The sequence below is a fragment of the Geotrypetes seraphini genome, chromosome 6 (genome assembly GCF_902459505.1).
Source record: "Geotrypetes seraphini chromosome 6, aGeoSer1.1, whole genome shotgun sequence".
NCBI classification, from domain to species: domain Eukaryota; kingdom Metazoa; phylum Chordata; class Amphibia; order Gymnophiona; family Dermophiidae; genus Geotrypetes; species Geotrypetes seraphini.
The window spans coordinates 136102878-136120373 of NC_047089.1; the positions used below are offsets into that span (position 1 = coordinate 136102878).

General features: G+C 40.3%; 1 protein-coding gene across 13 annotated transcripts in view; it reads left to right on the top strand.

Annotated features, from left to right (window-relative positions):
• The window catches only part of ABCC4 (ATP binding cassette subfamily C member 4), a 627262-nt gene that overhangs the window by 359015 nt on the left and 250751 nt on the right, over window positions 1–17496 (top strand). For all 13 annotated transcript variants that reach the window (XR_004539971.1, XM_033950379.1, XM_033950382.1 and 10 more), the window contains one exon: window positions 14011–14090. Coding sequence is in view for 12 of the 13 variants with exons in the window: in XM_033950379.1 (XP_033806270.1) it covers window positions 14011–14090 (80 nt within the window). In the remaining variant the exon portion in view is untranslated. The remainder of the gene's footprint in view (window positions 1–14010; window positions 14091–17496) is intronic.

Consider the following 17496-nt stretch of genomic DNA (forward strand, 5'->3'; position numbering starts at 1 on the left):
ACCGCCTGCTCAAAAGGAGGGGGTAGTGGCTAGCGCGTGTGGCATTTTAGCGTGCGCTATTCCGCGTGTTAAGGCCCTAACGCGCCTTCGTAAAAGGAGCCCATAGTCACACACACCGAATTAGAACAGAGACATTGTGACACATATGCATACAGAAGCAGCGCTGTAACAAATTTCTGTTTTAAGCACTGTACATTTGTTATAAGTCTATTTCTATATGAAAAACCTTTCCCCAAACCACCCCCATCTGTTGTCTTATTGTGTTACAACCCCACTGCCTCTGAGAAGTGGACCCAGGATCAAAAGGAAATAAGAGCAAGACAGAAGATTACAAAGCAGATGTAGGTTTATGCACCAAAGAGTTTTCTAAAAGTGTGGTGATCTTGTCTTGGAAATATCCTGCCAATAAATCATCTGAGGGGGCTTCGGAGGAAATGGAAGTAGAATGTGAATTATTGGTCAAATGTTTGACAAGTGCAAAAAGTTGGTGACTATTATTATTATTTACTACCTAATCTGAATAAAAGGACATCGTCGCCCATCTTGTTTCTAGATTATGAAGCTGGCAGGTATTCTTATATTGAGATAAAAGATTTATTTAACTGATGCCTATGCCAACATCATTTTATTTGTCTAGGCTGTTTTCTTAATAATTGTAGTTTATATGTATAAGTTAAACTATATATAGAAATGTTTGTATTTGTTGTTTTTAATTCGATATGATTATTGTTTGTCTGATTTGTTCCCCATATTTGATTATTTATGAAATTGTACATCGCCTAGAAATTGTGATAGGCGATTAATCAAATTATATAATAAACTTGGAAACTTGGATAAACCAGAATGAAACCATCCATTCTGCCTGTGATTAACAGCTTTCTTTATTTTATGCAAAAGAGTGATTTCATCAATTCTCTTTTTTAATACATCGTGCTACATTTTTAATTGGTCCATAGTTTGGTAGCTTATTTATATCATATCCCTCCCCAGGGTGAGTTACAATCAAAACATACATAATATAAAAAAAGAAATAAAAAAAATAACATTACTACAGGCTTATTCATGAAATCAGAAGGGAATAATGTAAATAGAGGAGAAATCTTAAAATGATCTACCTTTTTATGTAGTTTTCTACTCTAGACCAAGGGCTCCTTTTACAAAGGTGCGTTAGGGCTTTAACGCGTGGAATAGCGCATGATGAATTGCTGCGTGTGCTAGACCTTAACGCCAGCATTGAGCTGGCTTTAGTTCTAGAAGCGTAGTGCGGGTTTAGCACGTGCTAAAATCCTGCGTGCGCTAAAAACGCTAGCACACCTTAGTAAAAGGAGCTCCAAGTATCAGTGCTTGGGTTTCGCAAAGTATCATCCGTTTTTAAGACATATTTAAAAAACACTAAATCCCTTACAAAGGCAAGTCACAAGACGGCAAGATAATCCCAAAATGGAATTTATACAGGGAACTATAGGGAACTCAAGCGCTCACAGCTAACAGCTTGATATATTTTACAAACTGAAAACCATAGGGTGAGCAATCATCGGACCCTTTAAGTTCTTCCCCAAACTATTTATTTATCCAAAAAATCTTTAAATTATTGGCTTATTTTTTATTTTTATATTAACTGTTTTCTTAAAAAACTTCTTCAATATTTTGCTTTGTTTCGAATAGCAAACAATACTTTATAAAGTACTCTATATAACTTTAAGAGTACTTAGCTTGATAGCTTGGTGACAAACGAAGACGACGGAAGAACTCCGTTTCGCTCATCCAAATATTATTAAGAGAGCTTCGTCAGGAGAAAGGCCACCAAATTCACTAAAGGGTAAAAGCAAAATAAAAATTGAAATTGAAACAATATCAGAATTTATCTAGAAAACTTTTACGCTTGTAGTAGAGAAAGCTCTAAGGCAGTACTAATGGCTATACTCGTAAACATTTTTAAATTTTTAGTACTGAAGTGAATATCCGTCCTTTATTAGTTAATTAGAAAAATCACGAGTAATCATGAAGAAATTCTCTACTTTAGATTCATGAAAACTAGAAACTAAAAAAGCTTCTAGACTACCACAGCAGTTAGGAGCAGTTTACATACCTATTTAAATCAGCGGCAATCAGAGCCACAGGCAGACATTCAGAAATAAGATATAACAGGCTAAAGCTTTTCTACCGCCTTATTCAGCGTCGTGCCATGCCACCCTCTAAGTTAGAGGGATGAAAGCGTCTGATGTCATGTCCGGAATAGGCTCCGTTCAAACACAGAGCCCTTTAAAGCTAAAGCTGATGTCATATCCGGCTGTAACATGATCCTGTTATCAAGACCGTCATATTGGATTTTTATCTTTTAAACGGTTCTACTATATTACAGAAAAACCTGCCAGTTAATAGATATGTTTAAGCCAGTTGGATGTAAGCTATGAAGGCGATCTATCCACCTTTGCTCCAGGCGCAATAGTTTTTTTAGATACATGGGTTAGCATCAGTGAGAACCATTTTGAATCTAAACTCTTTATTAAACCTACCGACACGACCAGCCTATTACATTATGATAGTTGTCATCCTACTCCACTTAAAAACAGCTTACCATTAGCTCAGTTTTTACGTTTTCGACGTATTTGTACTCATAAAGCTGACTTTAAATCTTCAGCTAAGAAATTAGCTAGTAATCTACGCCATAAAGGATATCCAGAAAAATGCTTGAGGAATTCATATCGGAGAGCAAAATTCAACCATCAAGAATGGTTATTACAACCTTTCAATAAAAAGAAAGAAGATAATGCTTATTCAGAACAGATAGATGAAGTCCAAACTTTTGTACTGAAGTATAATGCTGAATCAGAACAGATAGCGGATATAATTCATGAACACTGGAGGATTGTTCAAAATAATCCCTGTTTTGAGAATTCGAAACTGCGACTTACCTATTCAAGGTCACGCAATCTTAAAGAATATCTTAGATTGCAACCAGATTTAACACCAAGAAATTTGAATATAGGAGGGGGACAGCATTCAAGTTGCGGGAAATGTCAAATCTGCCCTTTGAATATTCAGGGTTCGTTTTTTGAAAATCCTCTAGATCATAAAAAATATGAATTAAAATACGTCACCACTTGTAGATCCGACTTTGTAGTCTATTTAATATTGTGCCCTTGCCATAAGGTCTACATAGGAAAAACCACCAGAAAGTTTAACATTCGTATGGCAGAGCATAAATCTTGCTTGAAACTTAAAAGACAAGAAGCTCCACTTGTAGCCCATTGTTTGAAATACCATCATGTTTTTACAGAACTCAAATGTATGGTTATCGATTTAGCACCGGCATCGATAAGGGGAGGGGATAGGGGGAAAAAACTATTGCGCCTGGAGCAAAGGTGGATAGATCGCCTTCATAGCTTACATCCAACTGGCTTAAACATATCTATTAACTGGCAGGTTTTTCTGTAATATAGTAGAACCGTTTAAAAGATAAAAATCCAATATGACGGTCTTGATAACAGGATCATGTTACAGCCGGATATGACATCAGCTTTAGCTTTAAAGGGCTCTGTGTTTGAACGGAGCCTATTCCGGACATGACATCAGACGCTTTCATCCCTCTAACTTAGAGGGTGGCATGGCACGACGCTGAATAAGGCGGTAGAAAAGCTTTAGCCTGTTATATCTTATTTCTGAATGTCTGCCTGTGGCTCTGATTGCCGCTGATTTAAATAGGTATGTAAACTGCTCCTAACTGCTGTGGTAGTCTAGAAGCTTTTTTAGTTTCTAGTTTTCATGAATCTAAAGTAGAGAATTTCTTCATGATTACTCGTGATTTTTCTAATTAACTAATAAAGGACGGATATTCACTTCAGTACTAAAAATTTAAAAATGTTTACGAGTATAGCCATTAGTACTGCCTTAGAGCTTTCTCTACTACAAGCGTAAAAGTTTTCTAGATAAATTCTGATATTGTTTCAATTTCAATTTTTATTTTGCTTTTACCCTTTAGTGAATTTGGTGGCCTTTCTCCTGACGAAGCTCTCTTAATAATATTTGGATGAGCGAAACGGAGTTCTTCCGTCGTCTTCGTTTGTCACCAAGCTATCAAGCTAAGTACTCTTAAAGTTATATAGAGTACTTTATAAAGTATTGTTTGCTATTCGAAACAAAGCAAAATATTGAAGAAGTTTTTTAAGAAAACAGTTAATATAAAAATAAAAAATAAGCCAATAATTTAAAGATTTTTTGGATAAATAAATAGTTTGGGGAAGAACTTAAAGGGTCCGATGATTGCTCACCCTATGGTTTTCAGTTTGTAAAATATATCAAGCTGTTAGCTGTGAGCGCTTGAGTTCCCTATAGTTCCCTGTATAAATTCCATTTTGGGATTATCTTGCCGTCTTGTGACTTGCCTTTGTAAGGGATTTAGTGTATTGCACAAAAATTTTTTGGGGTTAGTTAATATTTAAAAAACAAACATTAAGTAATATATGATCAGTCCAGAGAAGAAATTGAGTACTTAAAATTGAAGAGAATTTCTTATTAAAATTGCAAAGAACTATGTCCACTGGTATGGATGGTTCCTAAGACCTCACGTTTAAGGCTTAAATATGAAGTAAGTGTACCAAAATAATGAGTGTGATAGTATTGTTTGTTGTTTATTTTAGTTTTTGATTAAACGCTTTTTCGTTTCTTCAAAGCGTTGTACAGAATATAAAATAACAGTTCAACAAAAAAATGTAACAATTAAAACATAATTTCTATAAACTGCGAGGCTGACAACAAAATGTACTAGGTTATTATAGACTAACAAGCAATCGACACAAGTAGGAAAGGGGGGGAGAAATACAATTGATAAAGTAAATGGGAGAAACACTTAAGGTAAACACAAAAGGGAATGGGGAAATAGATGTAATTTAAAGAACAGGTATAAATTAATCTCTAAAATACAATATTTCAGTTAAAAGCATCTTTAAAAAGAAAGTATTTTAAGTTGCTTTTAAAATTTTTTAAGTTTTTTTCCATTTTTAAGTAAAGCGGAAGAGCATTCCAGATCATAGGGGCTGTAACAGAAAAAGTGGAGGTGCGGCGTGTGCCAATAATTTTTAGAGAAGGAATGTTAAGGTTAAATTGAGATATAGATCTTAAAGACCTCGGTGGGTCGTATGGAATCAATAATCTATCTATGAAAGCTGGGGTATTAGTCTGCATAGTTTTGAATGTCAGAAGGGCGATTTTATATGTTACCCTATGTGAGACTGGCAACCAGTGGGCATTTTGAAGCAGAGGGGTAACATGATCATGTTTCTTTGCTCCCGAGATTATCTTAATGGCCGTGTTTTGAATAAGCTGCAGACGTTTTAAGTCCTTATGATAGATTCCTTTTAAAAGTGAGTTACAGTAGTCTATTTTTGATATAACGAGTGAATGGATCAGAACGTTAAGGGAACTAATATCTAGAAGAGGGGCCAATGATCGAATTATTCTTAATTTATAAAAACAGTTTTTAACTAATGCGCTTATTTGTGGTCGAAATGTTAGCTTATTATCTATAAGGACACCTAAAATTTTTGTAGTTGTAACTGGTGAAAGTGGAATGTTTTCAATGATGACTGGAGAAATTAATTGTGCTCCCTCTTTTCCAGGGAATAGGAGAGTATTAGTTTTTGAAATACTTAATGAAAGCTTATTGATGTTTAACCAGTCATGAACTTTACTTAATTTATGATTAATTGCCTGAATCTCAGATTGGTTAGTTGGATCAATGGGGTGCAATATTTGGAGATCGTCAGCATAAGCATACACCGTAAACCCTATTGATTGGCAGAGAGTCAAAAGAGGGGCCAAGTAGATGTTAAATAATAAGGGTGATAAAATGAACCTTGTGGGATACCAAAATTAGAATGATAGGGTTTTGATTTTGAAGTGTTGAAATGAACTGTAGAGGCTCTATCAGAAAAATATGAATGAAACCATTCAAGGGTTTGATCAGCTACACCTATGGAAGAAAGACGTTGTAATAAGAGATGATGGTCGATGGTGTCGAATGCTGCAGCAAGGTCCAAGGAGATTAGAAGAACGGATTTATGATGGTCAAGATAGTAATTAATGGATGTAGTGAGACCAAGTAATGAGTACTCTGTAGAGTGGTTTATACGGAAACCAGTTTGATTAGGATGGAGTACGTGCGTTTTATCAACATAATCAGCCAATTGTTGAGATACAATTTTTTCAGTTAATTTACATAGAAAAGGTAGATTTGCTATTGGTCAATAGTTAGAGCAGTTATCAAGATTATTTTTTGGGTCTTTGATGATTGGGGTTATGATAGAGTGTTTCCAGTCTGGTGGGATATTGGCTGTAGATAGACAAGTGTGGATAATTTGAAGAATATATGGCCCAAAAACTGTAAAATGTCGTTTCAAAAAAAATGGAGGAATGGGCTCTAGTTTAGAGCCTTTAATGTTAATGCAGTGTAAAATATTTTCAATGGCTTTCAGAGATGGTAGAAGGAAATTGGCAAGATCATCATAATGAACATTGATATCTCCCCAAATGATAATATTAGGGAATTGAAGAACCAAATCTATAATATTTGAAGTTAAGATCTGAAGCTTTGTGATAATCATGTTCCTTTTACAAAGGTGCGCTAGTGGTTTTAGTGCACGCTAAAATGTCGTGTGCGCTAGCTGCTACCACCTCCTTTTAAGCAGGCGGTAAGTTTTGGGCTAGTGCGCACTAATCTTGTGCGTGTGCTAAAAACACTAGCACACCTTTATAAAAGGAGCCCCGAGTGATTGGGATTTTTATAATTTTATCAATGTTTTTATAATGTTATGAAGAACTAGGGGCTGCTTTTATCAAGGCACGCTGCGGGGGTTAGCGCATCGGACATTTCATCACGCGCTAACCCCCGCGGCAGCCTAAAACCCTAACGCCTCGTCAATGGAGGCATTAGGTTCTAGCGCGGCAGGCGGTTTAACGCACGGTATTCCGCGCGTTAAACTGCTACCGCGCCTTTGTAAAAGGACCCCTAGGTTTTCTGATAATCATGTTTGTATTGTCAAACTTTTATGTATGCTTTTATGTAAACTGTGTAGGTTGTATGCGGTACATATACATTTCTTAAATAAATAAAATAGTTTGAAATATGTTATCCCAAATGTTAACTGAGAGACCAGGAGGACAATAAAAGAGCAAAATAAATCAGATCACATACATCTAGCTTTGCAACTAGGACTTCTTTGTATAGTAAATGAGGAAGAGGTAATTTAATCAATGAATATGTATCTGTAAACAAAAAGGCAAGGCCTCCACTTTTCTTAGATGAACAAGAAAGGGATAGATCTGAAAGCCCACTGGAATTGCTTGAATTGAGTAAGTTTCTTCACCATGTCTTATCCAGGTCTCTGTAAGACAATAGAAACATTTTGCAGTTTTATGAGAGATAGTTATAATTTATTATTTATATTCCATTTTTATGCAAGATGTATCACACCAGAACATACATAATTGAAATATAATACAGATTCAAATCAAAACAGAAACAACAAACATTAGAATACTGATTTCATCTGACAGAAAAGATGATTTTAAAAGTTTTTTTTTTTGAACTGATACAAGATCTTGCAATAGATTTAGATTTAAGAGATCTGCAATTAAGAAGGGCTATATTAATAGAAGCTGTTACAATTTAAATTCTACTGTCTACTATTTAAGACTTTATACGGAGACAGTCCAAACAACCTGAACAACCGCCTCATCCACAACACCTCAACCAGATATAGGAAAATTCACACCCCATTCTCATATCCCCCAATTAAGGAGATCAAACGGGAAAAAACTATATGATAGCCTACTAGCCACTCAAGAAGCCAAACTAGACAACCAAATCGCCAATCTACTGACAGCATCCTTACCTGTAGCGGAAGATTGTTCCAGCGATCAACCACCCTTTCAGTGAAGAAATATTTTCTGGTTTCTCCATGAAATTTCCCACCCCTAAGTTTCAATGGATGCCCTCTTGTTGCTGTGGGACCCTTGAGAAAGAAGATATCTTCCTCCACTTCAATACAGCCCGTGACATATTTGAATGTCTCTATCATGTCTTCCCTCTCTCTGCGTTCCTCGAGTGAGTATAGCTGCAGTTTATCCAGCCGTTCCTTCCTGAGTCCCGAGACCATCCGGATGGCCATACGCTGAACCGACTTAACTCTCAGCACATCTTTGTGGTAATGTGGCCTCCATAATTGTACACAGTATTCCAGATGTGGTCTCACCATGGATCTGTACAACGGCATTATGACCTCGGGCTTACGGCTGACAAAACTTCTACGGATACAGCCGATGATTTGTCTAGCCTTGGACGAAGCTTTCTCTACTTGGTTGGCCGTCTTCCTGTCTTCACTAATGATTACCCCCAAGTCCCGTTCTGCTACAGTCCTTGCTAGGGTCTCACCATCAAGGGTGTAAGACCTGCATGGATTTCTGCTGCCAAGGTGCATGACCTTGCATTTTTTGGCATTGAAACATAGTTGCCAGGTCCTGGACCAATGCTCCAGCAGGAGTAGGTCATGCGTCATATTGTCGGGCATTGAGCTTTTATTAGGCACTGTGCTTTTGTCTGTTGTGCTCACGTCTACTATATTGCATAATTTGACGTCATCGGCGAATAACGTAATTTTACCTCGAAGCCCTTTAGCCAAGTCCCTAACGAAGATGTTGAATAGGATCGGTCCCAGGACTGAGCCCTGCGGCACACCGCTGATCACCTCCGCCGTTTCGGAGGGGGTGCCGTTCACCACCACCCTCTGAAGCCTCATGAGCGCCTACTAAGAAAGCTGTGGAGCCACAGGGTGGTAGGGGACATGCACAGATGGATCAGGAATTGGCTGGCAGACAGGAAACAGAGGGTAGGAGTAAAGGGACACTACTCTGACTGGAAAGGGGTCACTAGTGGTGTCCCACAGGGGTCAGTATTGGGACCGCTGCTATTTAATATATTCATTAATGACCTGGAAACAGGGATGAAGTGCGAAGTTATAAAATTCACGGACGACACAAAACTCTCCAGTAGGGTCAGAACTGTTGAGGAATGCAAAGAACTACAAAGAGACCTGAACAAACTGAGTGAGTGGGCAAAAAGATGGCAGATGAGCTTCAATTTAGAGAAATGTAAAGTCTTGCATATAGGGAAAGGGAACCCGATGTACAGCTATACGATGGGAGGGAGGGTACTGGGGGAAGGCAACCTAGAAAAAGACTTGGGGGTATTGGTGGATAAAACAAGGAAGCCAGTGGCGCAATGTGCAGCAGCCTCAAAGAAAGCGAACAGAATGTTGGGCATTATCAAAAAGGGTATCACTACCAGAATGAAGGAAGTTATTCTACCACTGTATCGAGCAATGGTGCGCCCGTATCTGGAGTACTGCGTCCAATACTGGTCGTCGTACGTTAAGAAGGATATGGCAACACTCGAGAGGGTCCAGAGAAGAGCGACAAGGATGATAAACGGCATGGAAAACCTTTCATATGCTGAAAGGCTGGAGAAGCTGGGGCTCTTTACCCTTGAAAAGCGGAGACTTAAAAGCGACATAATAGAGACTTATAAAATCATGAAAGGCATAGAGAAGGTGGAGAGGGACAGATTCTTCAGATTAGCGGGGACAATAAAAACAAGAGGGCATTCAGAAAAATTGAAAGGAGACAGATTCAAAACGAATGCTAGGAAGTTCTTCATCATTCAGAGGGTGGTGGACACCTGGAATGCGCTCCCAGAAGAGGTGATAGGACAGAGTACAATATTGGGTTTCAAAAAGGGATTGGATGACTTCCTGAAGGAGAAGGGGATTGAAGGGTACAGATAGAGGGTAACTATACAGGATAGTAAATGAATAGGGAATAAACGATTTAGGTGAAGGATCACTTGCAGGTCATGGACCTGGGGGCCGCCACGGGAGCGGACTGCTGGGCACGATGGACCTCTGGTCTGACCCAGCAGAGGTAATGCTTATATTCTTATGTTATTGCAGGAATTTGGGTTAAGTGCTATTCTATAAAAGGTGCTCAGTCTTTCGTTCCTTTTATAGAATAGCGCTTAGTGCACATTCCTGACACTTATCTTTGAGCACCATTTACTGAACCTAGTCCTAATAGCTAATCCTATAACAGCATCTGTGTGCCTAGATTTCCTTATACTACTATTAATTATTTCTAAAGCACTACCAGACGTATGCAGCGTTGTACAGAGTCACAAAGAAGACAAGATCATAGCCTTACTGGATCAGACCAATGGTGAATCAAGCCCAGTAACCCGTTCTCACGGTGGCCAATCCAGGTTATTAGTACCTGGCCAAAACCCAAGGCGTAGCAATATTCCATGCTACAACATGTCATGGATACAGTTAAGGGAAAAGGTTAATCTGCTGACTGGGTTGGTGGGCAGTGAGGAATAGAGTTATAGATTGAAAGCTATATCAAAAAGGTGGGTTTTCAGTCTGCTTTTAAACAAGGTAAGGGAATACTAGAAGTCGGTATTTATGCATCAGCGTTGAGGAGTGCCCACTTAAGTCATGTCACTAGCAGGTGTAAATTCACATGCCTAAATGTGATACCTCAGTGTGTAACTTACATTATTCTGTACACACAGAAATCTGGGACTCGCCCAAGCCCCGCCTACACTTTTACCTTCTTGCATTTGTTGCACGCCTATATTATAGAATATCGCTAAGCGGAGCTAGCATTTTCACACATAACTGTAACAATCATGTGCATAACTGCTAGTATTATATAACTTGCATGCGTAATTGGCTTCTAACTGTAGGCAATCTATTATAGAATGAGGGAGTTGCTGTTTATAAGGTCTTTGAGATGTGGTGTTTCCTTGATACTCTGTGAATATGCACTGAAGTGTTAGGACAGTGTTCCCCCAAACATTTTATCCATAAGCTGTACGCGAGTCCTCCAACTGCATTGCTACCAGTAGGGGGTAGGGCTTCAATATTGTGTTTTCCATCGCTAGAGACAGGCAGGGTGCCTGGAGTCTAACAGAGCTTGTCTGTCCCTCACTATTGAAAATGTGATAGTGAAACAGCACCTCCCAGTAGCAGAGCTGTAGGTGGAAGCCTCCTATTCAGTTTAGAGCAGTGGTTCTTAGACTTTTGCAAGTTCTTCCGGAATTAATCCAGGTACCTCTCCTTCCTTGTAACCAAAAAAAAACAAAAAACAAAACTGTTGTAACTTCACTGGAAATGTCCAGTTAGCTCTTTTGTAATCCGCCTTGAACTGGAAGGTATAGGTGGAATAGAAGTCCCTAATGTAATGTAATGTAACTTGTCCTGGAGGACCACCAGCCAGTAGAGTTTTTGGGACAGCCCTAATGAATATACATGAGTTCTGTCCATTCAGAGCGCTGCTGCCGCTGCTGCTTTAGGAGGCCTCTGAACGGAGGTATGTCAGGTCTGACTGTGGTGGTGGTGGGGGGGGGAGTCACTGAATTGATGAGTCTGATTTTTTTTTCGGCGAATCAGGCAACACTAGTGTCAGGGATGGAGTCGGGGGCTTTGGGGGTTGATCTTAACTAGGGCTTATTTTGGGGGTAGGGCTTATATTAGGAGCATATTTACAAATCATGCTAGGGCTTATTTTCAGGGTAGGTCTTATTTTTGGGGAAACAGGGTAGTAGTAAGTGACTTGCCCAAGTCACAAGAAGCTGCAGTGGGAGTTAAACTCACAATCTCAGGATGCTGAGGTATCTGTTCTAACCACTTGCCCACTCCTCCGATCCATCTACTTGTGTTTTCCTAGAGCTCATAAGCACTTTGCTTTTTTAATATTTATATATTTTTTTTCTTTCTTGATGAAAGTGTAGAGTAATTTTTTTAGATTGGTGAAAAGCTTCAGTTTTATTGCATTTTGAGTTATATTTTAGAAAACAGAATTTGAAAAATGTAAATGGGTACAAAGGTGGTTGCTGGGTGCGATGATGGAGCCACCCCTGTGGGATTATTCTGTTGCAGGGATCTCGGGACAGGGAGAAATGGCACAGAAGTCACTGCTTTAGAAATAAGCAGTGCTTTGGCTGCAGGAGTCATTATGGCAGTACAGGAATAGAGCTGTGCTACAGTTATTGTTGCACTCCAATTCAGTCTTGTTACAACCTTAGGTTTAACAATAAATAAATATGTAAAACAAAACCCACCAATGTGCAGCATTGATTGCGACAACCCTCTCCGACTCTTTAACAGTCCATTCAGTCAGTCTTACAAGATGGTTCACAGTTTACACATGCAAAAGTGCACATAACTACACGCACCATGTGACAGAATTGCCCTTTACATGAACAAGGTTTCAACTCAAAATAAAAGAAGATTCCCAATGCAAAGGAAACACACAGGGTGTGTGGGAATTTGCCAACAATATGACAATATTTTGAAAATAATTGTGTTCCAATCCTGCTCCATATTTGATAGTAAAAAACAAACAAGCCCCAAACAGATTTGCAAATGTTAAAAACCCAACTAAGGCCAGGATTCTCCAAAAAACGTTTTGAAAAATGACGGTCTGCTAACGCAGCTGTTTCGATAGTGAATTAAAAAAAGCGAGGCATTGTCAAAAAATATTGCATATGCAGATGAGGTTGGTGGACAGCAGCGAAGATTCACTAAATTTGCATGTGCCCATCACTGGTGATAGCAATGGGCACGTGCAGAAAAAATGTATTACAAAAAAAAAAAAAACCCAAAACACAACCGGGAGAAATGTCCTCTTTCCCCACTGCCAAGACACCTGCCACCGCTCATCCGCGTGCACTGCCCACAGCGGGAGAGATGCCCACTCTCCCCGCTGCCATGTGACCTCCCTCTGCCTCCGCCCCCCCCCTTTACTTCAACATAAGTGCACGGAGAGCGTGGACTCCCTCCTCCCAACTGGCCTGCTTGCGTCGTCTAAAATGGGACTTCCTCCCCCGGTGCATCTTGGGATGCACCAGGGAGGAGCCTGAGGCTCTGATTGGCCTAAGATGCATAAGGCCTCCCATGGGAGGGGCCTTATACAAACTGGGCCAATCAGAGCCTCAGGCCCCTCCACGGATGCACCGTGAAGGGGCCTAAGGCTCTGACTAGCCCAGAAGCCTAAGGCCCCTCCTATGGGGTGTCCGGGCCAATCAGAGTCTTAGGCCCCTTCATAGTGCATCTGGGGAGAGGCCTGAGGCTCCAATTGGCCCAGGTTGTATAAGGCCCCTCTCATGATGTACCAGTGGTGGGAGAAGTCCCATTTTAGGTGATGCAGGCAGGCCAGCTGGGAGAAGGAAGGCTGTGGGCAGTGAGCGTAGCTGAGCGGCAGCAGGTGTCTTGGCAGCGGGAAAGTGGGCATCTCTCCTGCTGCAGGCGTTGCACATGGCAGAGCGGCGGCAGGTTTCTTGGCAGCGGGGAGAGGAGAAAATGGGCATCTCTCCCGCTGCATCACAACACTTGCACTAATATTCTATAAATGAATCTTGGCACCAAGATGATGTTATCAACTTGAGGCTCGATATTCAACTGGTGGTAGGCAGCACTTTTGCTGTCTGCTGACTGCATTAAGCCTGGATATTCAATGTCAGGCTGTTTACAGCGATTGGCACTGAATATGTGATTTCATTTTTGGCTGTGGCAACTCAACCAGATATGCTGATATTCTGCACTAACTGATTAAGTACTTAGGCCCTGATTCTATAAAGTCCGCCTAAAGTTAGGCTCCTACTTTAATTGAGCAATAGGCTTAATCACTGCAGATATTGGCACTAAACACCTCACAATTGGCCTTAATTGGCAACTGAAAGTAGGCACCTAACTTAAAAAACACAATTCTATAAAAAGTAGGCGCCTAGCCCGAAGTGCCTTTATAGAATCACTCTTGGCTCTAATCTTTTCCAGTGCCCATTTTCAAGCTCCATTTATATAATCTGGTCCTAAATGTTTGTTGTTGTTTTTTTTGGGAATGGGGTGGGATGGGGTTACAATAGGGTTTAATTGCCGTTTTTCTTTCCTTTTTTTGTAGGAAGAATCCTTAATCGTTTTTCCAAAGATATTGGCCAACTGGACACTTTGCTTCCCTTTACATTTTTGGACTTTATGCAGGTAGGGTGCTGCTCACTTCTGTTGAAAGCTGTTATGCTGCTAGGATTTTATTTTTCTTTTAATCATCTGTCAAGTGCGAGACTGTATTCAAAGAATTACTGTAGATCTTTTAAATCAACTGCTATGACACTTGTGGTGGCTTCACGAAAGAGCCTGTTTTTTCTGAAAGAAGGGTGCGGTTTTAATTTCCAGCGTAAGTGAAATGTTAATGTACTGTATAATTGCTATGTGGGAGTGGCCACACACAACTTTGATACCATGTCCTGTTTTGAGATTGTAGTAGCTACATGCTTTTGCTGAATTGCTGCTGGTTTGCCTCTGAGCTATCTGGCAATCAAACTGCTGTGTTATGAAATGTGTCCACGGTCTAAAAACAATCATCTTGCACGAAACGATAGCAGAAGAGAACCCAAATTGGGTGCGTGTGTGCATGTTACCACAGAGAAGCATATACTTACCCCGCCTCTCAGGTAAAACGAGGTGGGGCAGCTTGCAAACAAAGAAAAGATTAGTAATCATAGGGTGAGAATAATAGCCTTAATAGGAATAAAAGAAAATAGTTACTGCAGATAAAAATCTCTGCAGACACAAAAGGGTTTTGTGCCAGTAAGTCGGCGAAAGATCAAAGATATGACAGCAAAATGATCCATATTGTAGTTTGATGCAGCAGCTTTTATGAGCTGGCAAACACGTAAAATGTTTATTATTCAGCCTTTATCCCGAGAGTAATTTGCTAAAGTAAATTATTCTCAGTATTTTTCAGCTTGTGCTGTAATTACAGGTTTCATTGGAAACATGAGATGTAGTGAACTGCAGGTTTGAAAGGGTTTTATTTCATCTTGCTGCAGGTGACAAAGGCAATATCAAGTGTCTGTAAAAGATACTTGGCAACCACACTGTTCTGAGAGTCTTAAAATCCATTTACTATTAAAACACAAACATGATTAGTTATATCAGTTAAGTCACTACTGAGCAAGGTTCTAGGGACCCAAGATTGAAGGCAGGGAGGGGGTATGTACAGGAAACTCATCAAGATCTCTGCTTTATGAATGAGACATGTGGAGGGGCATTTTTCAATATGACATCTAAATCTGGATGTTTTGTGGAACATGCACAAAAATCCAGTAGCGAACAGGGCTATTTTCGAAACAGTAAAACATCTATCTTTTTGTTTCGAAAATGGCCATTTCTTAGATGTGCTTGTCCTCAGTGTGTTTATCATTTTGAATCATTAAAAAACAAATTCAAAATAAAACCGCACAAAACAGGCCATTGGGATATAGGAGAAGCCAGCATTTTTAGTAGACTGGCCACACAGATTCCCAGCAGAGCAGTGGGGCACCCTAGGGAGGCACTTCAGGTAACATCACATTAAAAGTTTAGAGTAGAACGGGCAGAAGTGGATTGATTTTTCACTCTGTCAAAAATTACAAAGACTAGGCGACACTCAATGAAGTTACAGGGAAATACTTTTAAAACCAATTAGGAGAAAATATTTTTTCACTCATAGAATAGTTAAGCTCTGGAACGCGTTGCCTGAGGATGTGATAAGAGCGAATAGCATAGCTGGTTTTAAGAAAGGTTTTTGTACAAGTTCCTGGAGGAAAAGTCCATAGTCTGTTATTGAGAAAGACACTGGGGAAGCCATTGCTTGCCCTGTATCAGTAGCATGGAATATTGCTACACCTTGGGTTTTGGCCAGGTACTGATGACCTGGATTAACCACTGTGGGAATGGGCTACTGGGCTTGATGGACCATTGGCCTGACCCAATGAGGCTATTCTTATGTTTTTATGTAAAGGCCCAGGTACACAACACACCATAATACCCTTATAGTGTATGATAAGCCCTCCAAAAACCCAACCAAAACCTACTAGTCCCAACTGTATGCCACACAAAAATAGTCCTTATGCCTGCAGGTGTCACCTATATTTAGATACAGTAGGATTTGGGAGTGTTTTAGAAGGATCACATAATCCACCATAAGTGTAGTAGTTAGAGTGGGATATGGGCCTGGGTTTCCATCTTTGGTCAACTGTACTACTCTACTCCAGGAACCTGCTTCTTGCTCTACTAGGACTGGCCATTTGAAGCTATCATACAGGCAGGTATGTATTCTTTCATTCACATTCTTGGGGAGTGGGAAGAGGGTCAGTGACTAGTAGGGGAGTGTGTGTGTGTGTGTGGGGGGGGTCATGCTTTATACCTCCAGTGGTCATGTGATCAGTTTTGGCACCTGTTTGTTGTTAAAACAGGTCTAGCCCAAACATCCAAATTGTGCCCTGAATGTTTACTGAAATGTTCGATTATTGCAGAAAAACGTCCAAATCGTAAGCTCGCTCTAGTCCTGCCCAAACCACACCTCCAATATGCCCCCTTCAGATTTAGATGCACTGTAGACAGCCATCATAGAAATCCATCTAGAACATGTGTTTTGGAAATTTGAAGGTTTTTTTTTTTTTAAACATATGTTTATTAACAGTGAAGCAACACATACAATCAGGCGGCAGCAACGCCAAAGCATACAAGCAAATAGCACAAAGTAAGAAGTGACAACTGGCAGAAATTCAAAACTGGCCAGATACATCAGGATATCTAAAGTAATCCATGAACAAGGAACACAAGGAAAATCCCCACCTAATGGTAGTGCAAACTCCACCTATTTTTGCATACCCCCAGAAACAACAAAGTACACCATCCCCAAGCTCAACTCAAAAATCCATGTACACCAAGCACACACATATCAACAACAGGCACACCCCCATACACACGCACCCCCCCCCCAAGCAAACAAGCAAGCATCCCCCCACCCCCCCTCCTAAATAGAAGAGTTGTCAGAAACTAAAGAAAAAGGAAAGGCCCCCAAAAGAAAAGTATAAAGAGAAAGAGAAGATCACCCATGGAAGCAGAGAAGGGGGATCTTCGCCTCGGGACTAGAGATCCAAGACTGTCTATCACGAAGGCACCAGCTCCTGAGCAGAGATCGAGCGCAACAAGCTCTCCCATAAAGCCACATAATATCTTTTATCATTGTTAGAAGAGCCCACATACCATTGTCGTTCAAAAGTGGCCATGTCCCGCAATTTAGCATGCCACAGCGCAAGGGGAGGAGGGACCTCAGATATCCAGCTGGAAAGAATTACCTTCTTAACCACTAGGAAAACATTATAAAGGAAGCGCCGCTGAGGGATCGACAAACCCTGTGCCGTAAGTGGCTCCTGCAACCCCAGGAGTAAGACCTCATAGTCCCATTCCACCGACCTCTGAAGGACAGCCTCCATCATGGGTAGCACCTCCCTCCAGAGGATAATTTTTGAGCAGTCCAAAAAAGAGTGGAGGTACGTACCCGGCTGGCATTTGCATTTAATACAAGAGGCATCATCTCAGAGTCCCAAACTGGCTCCCT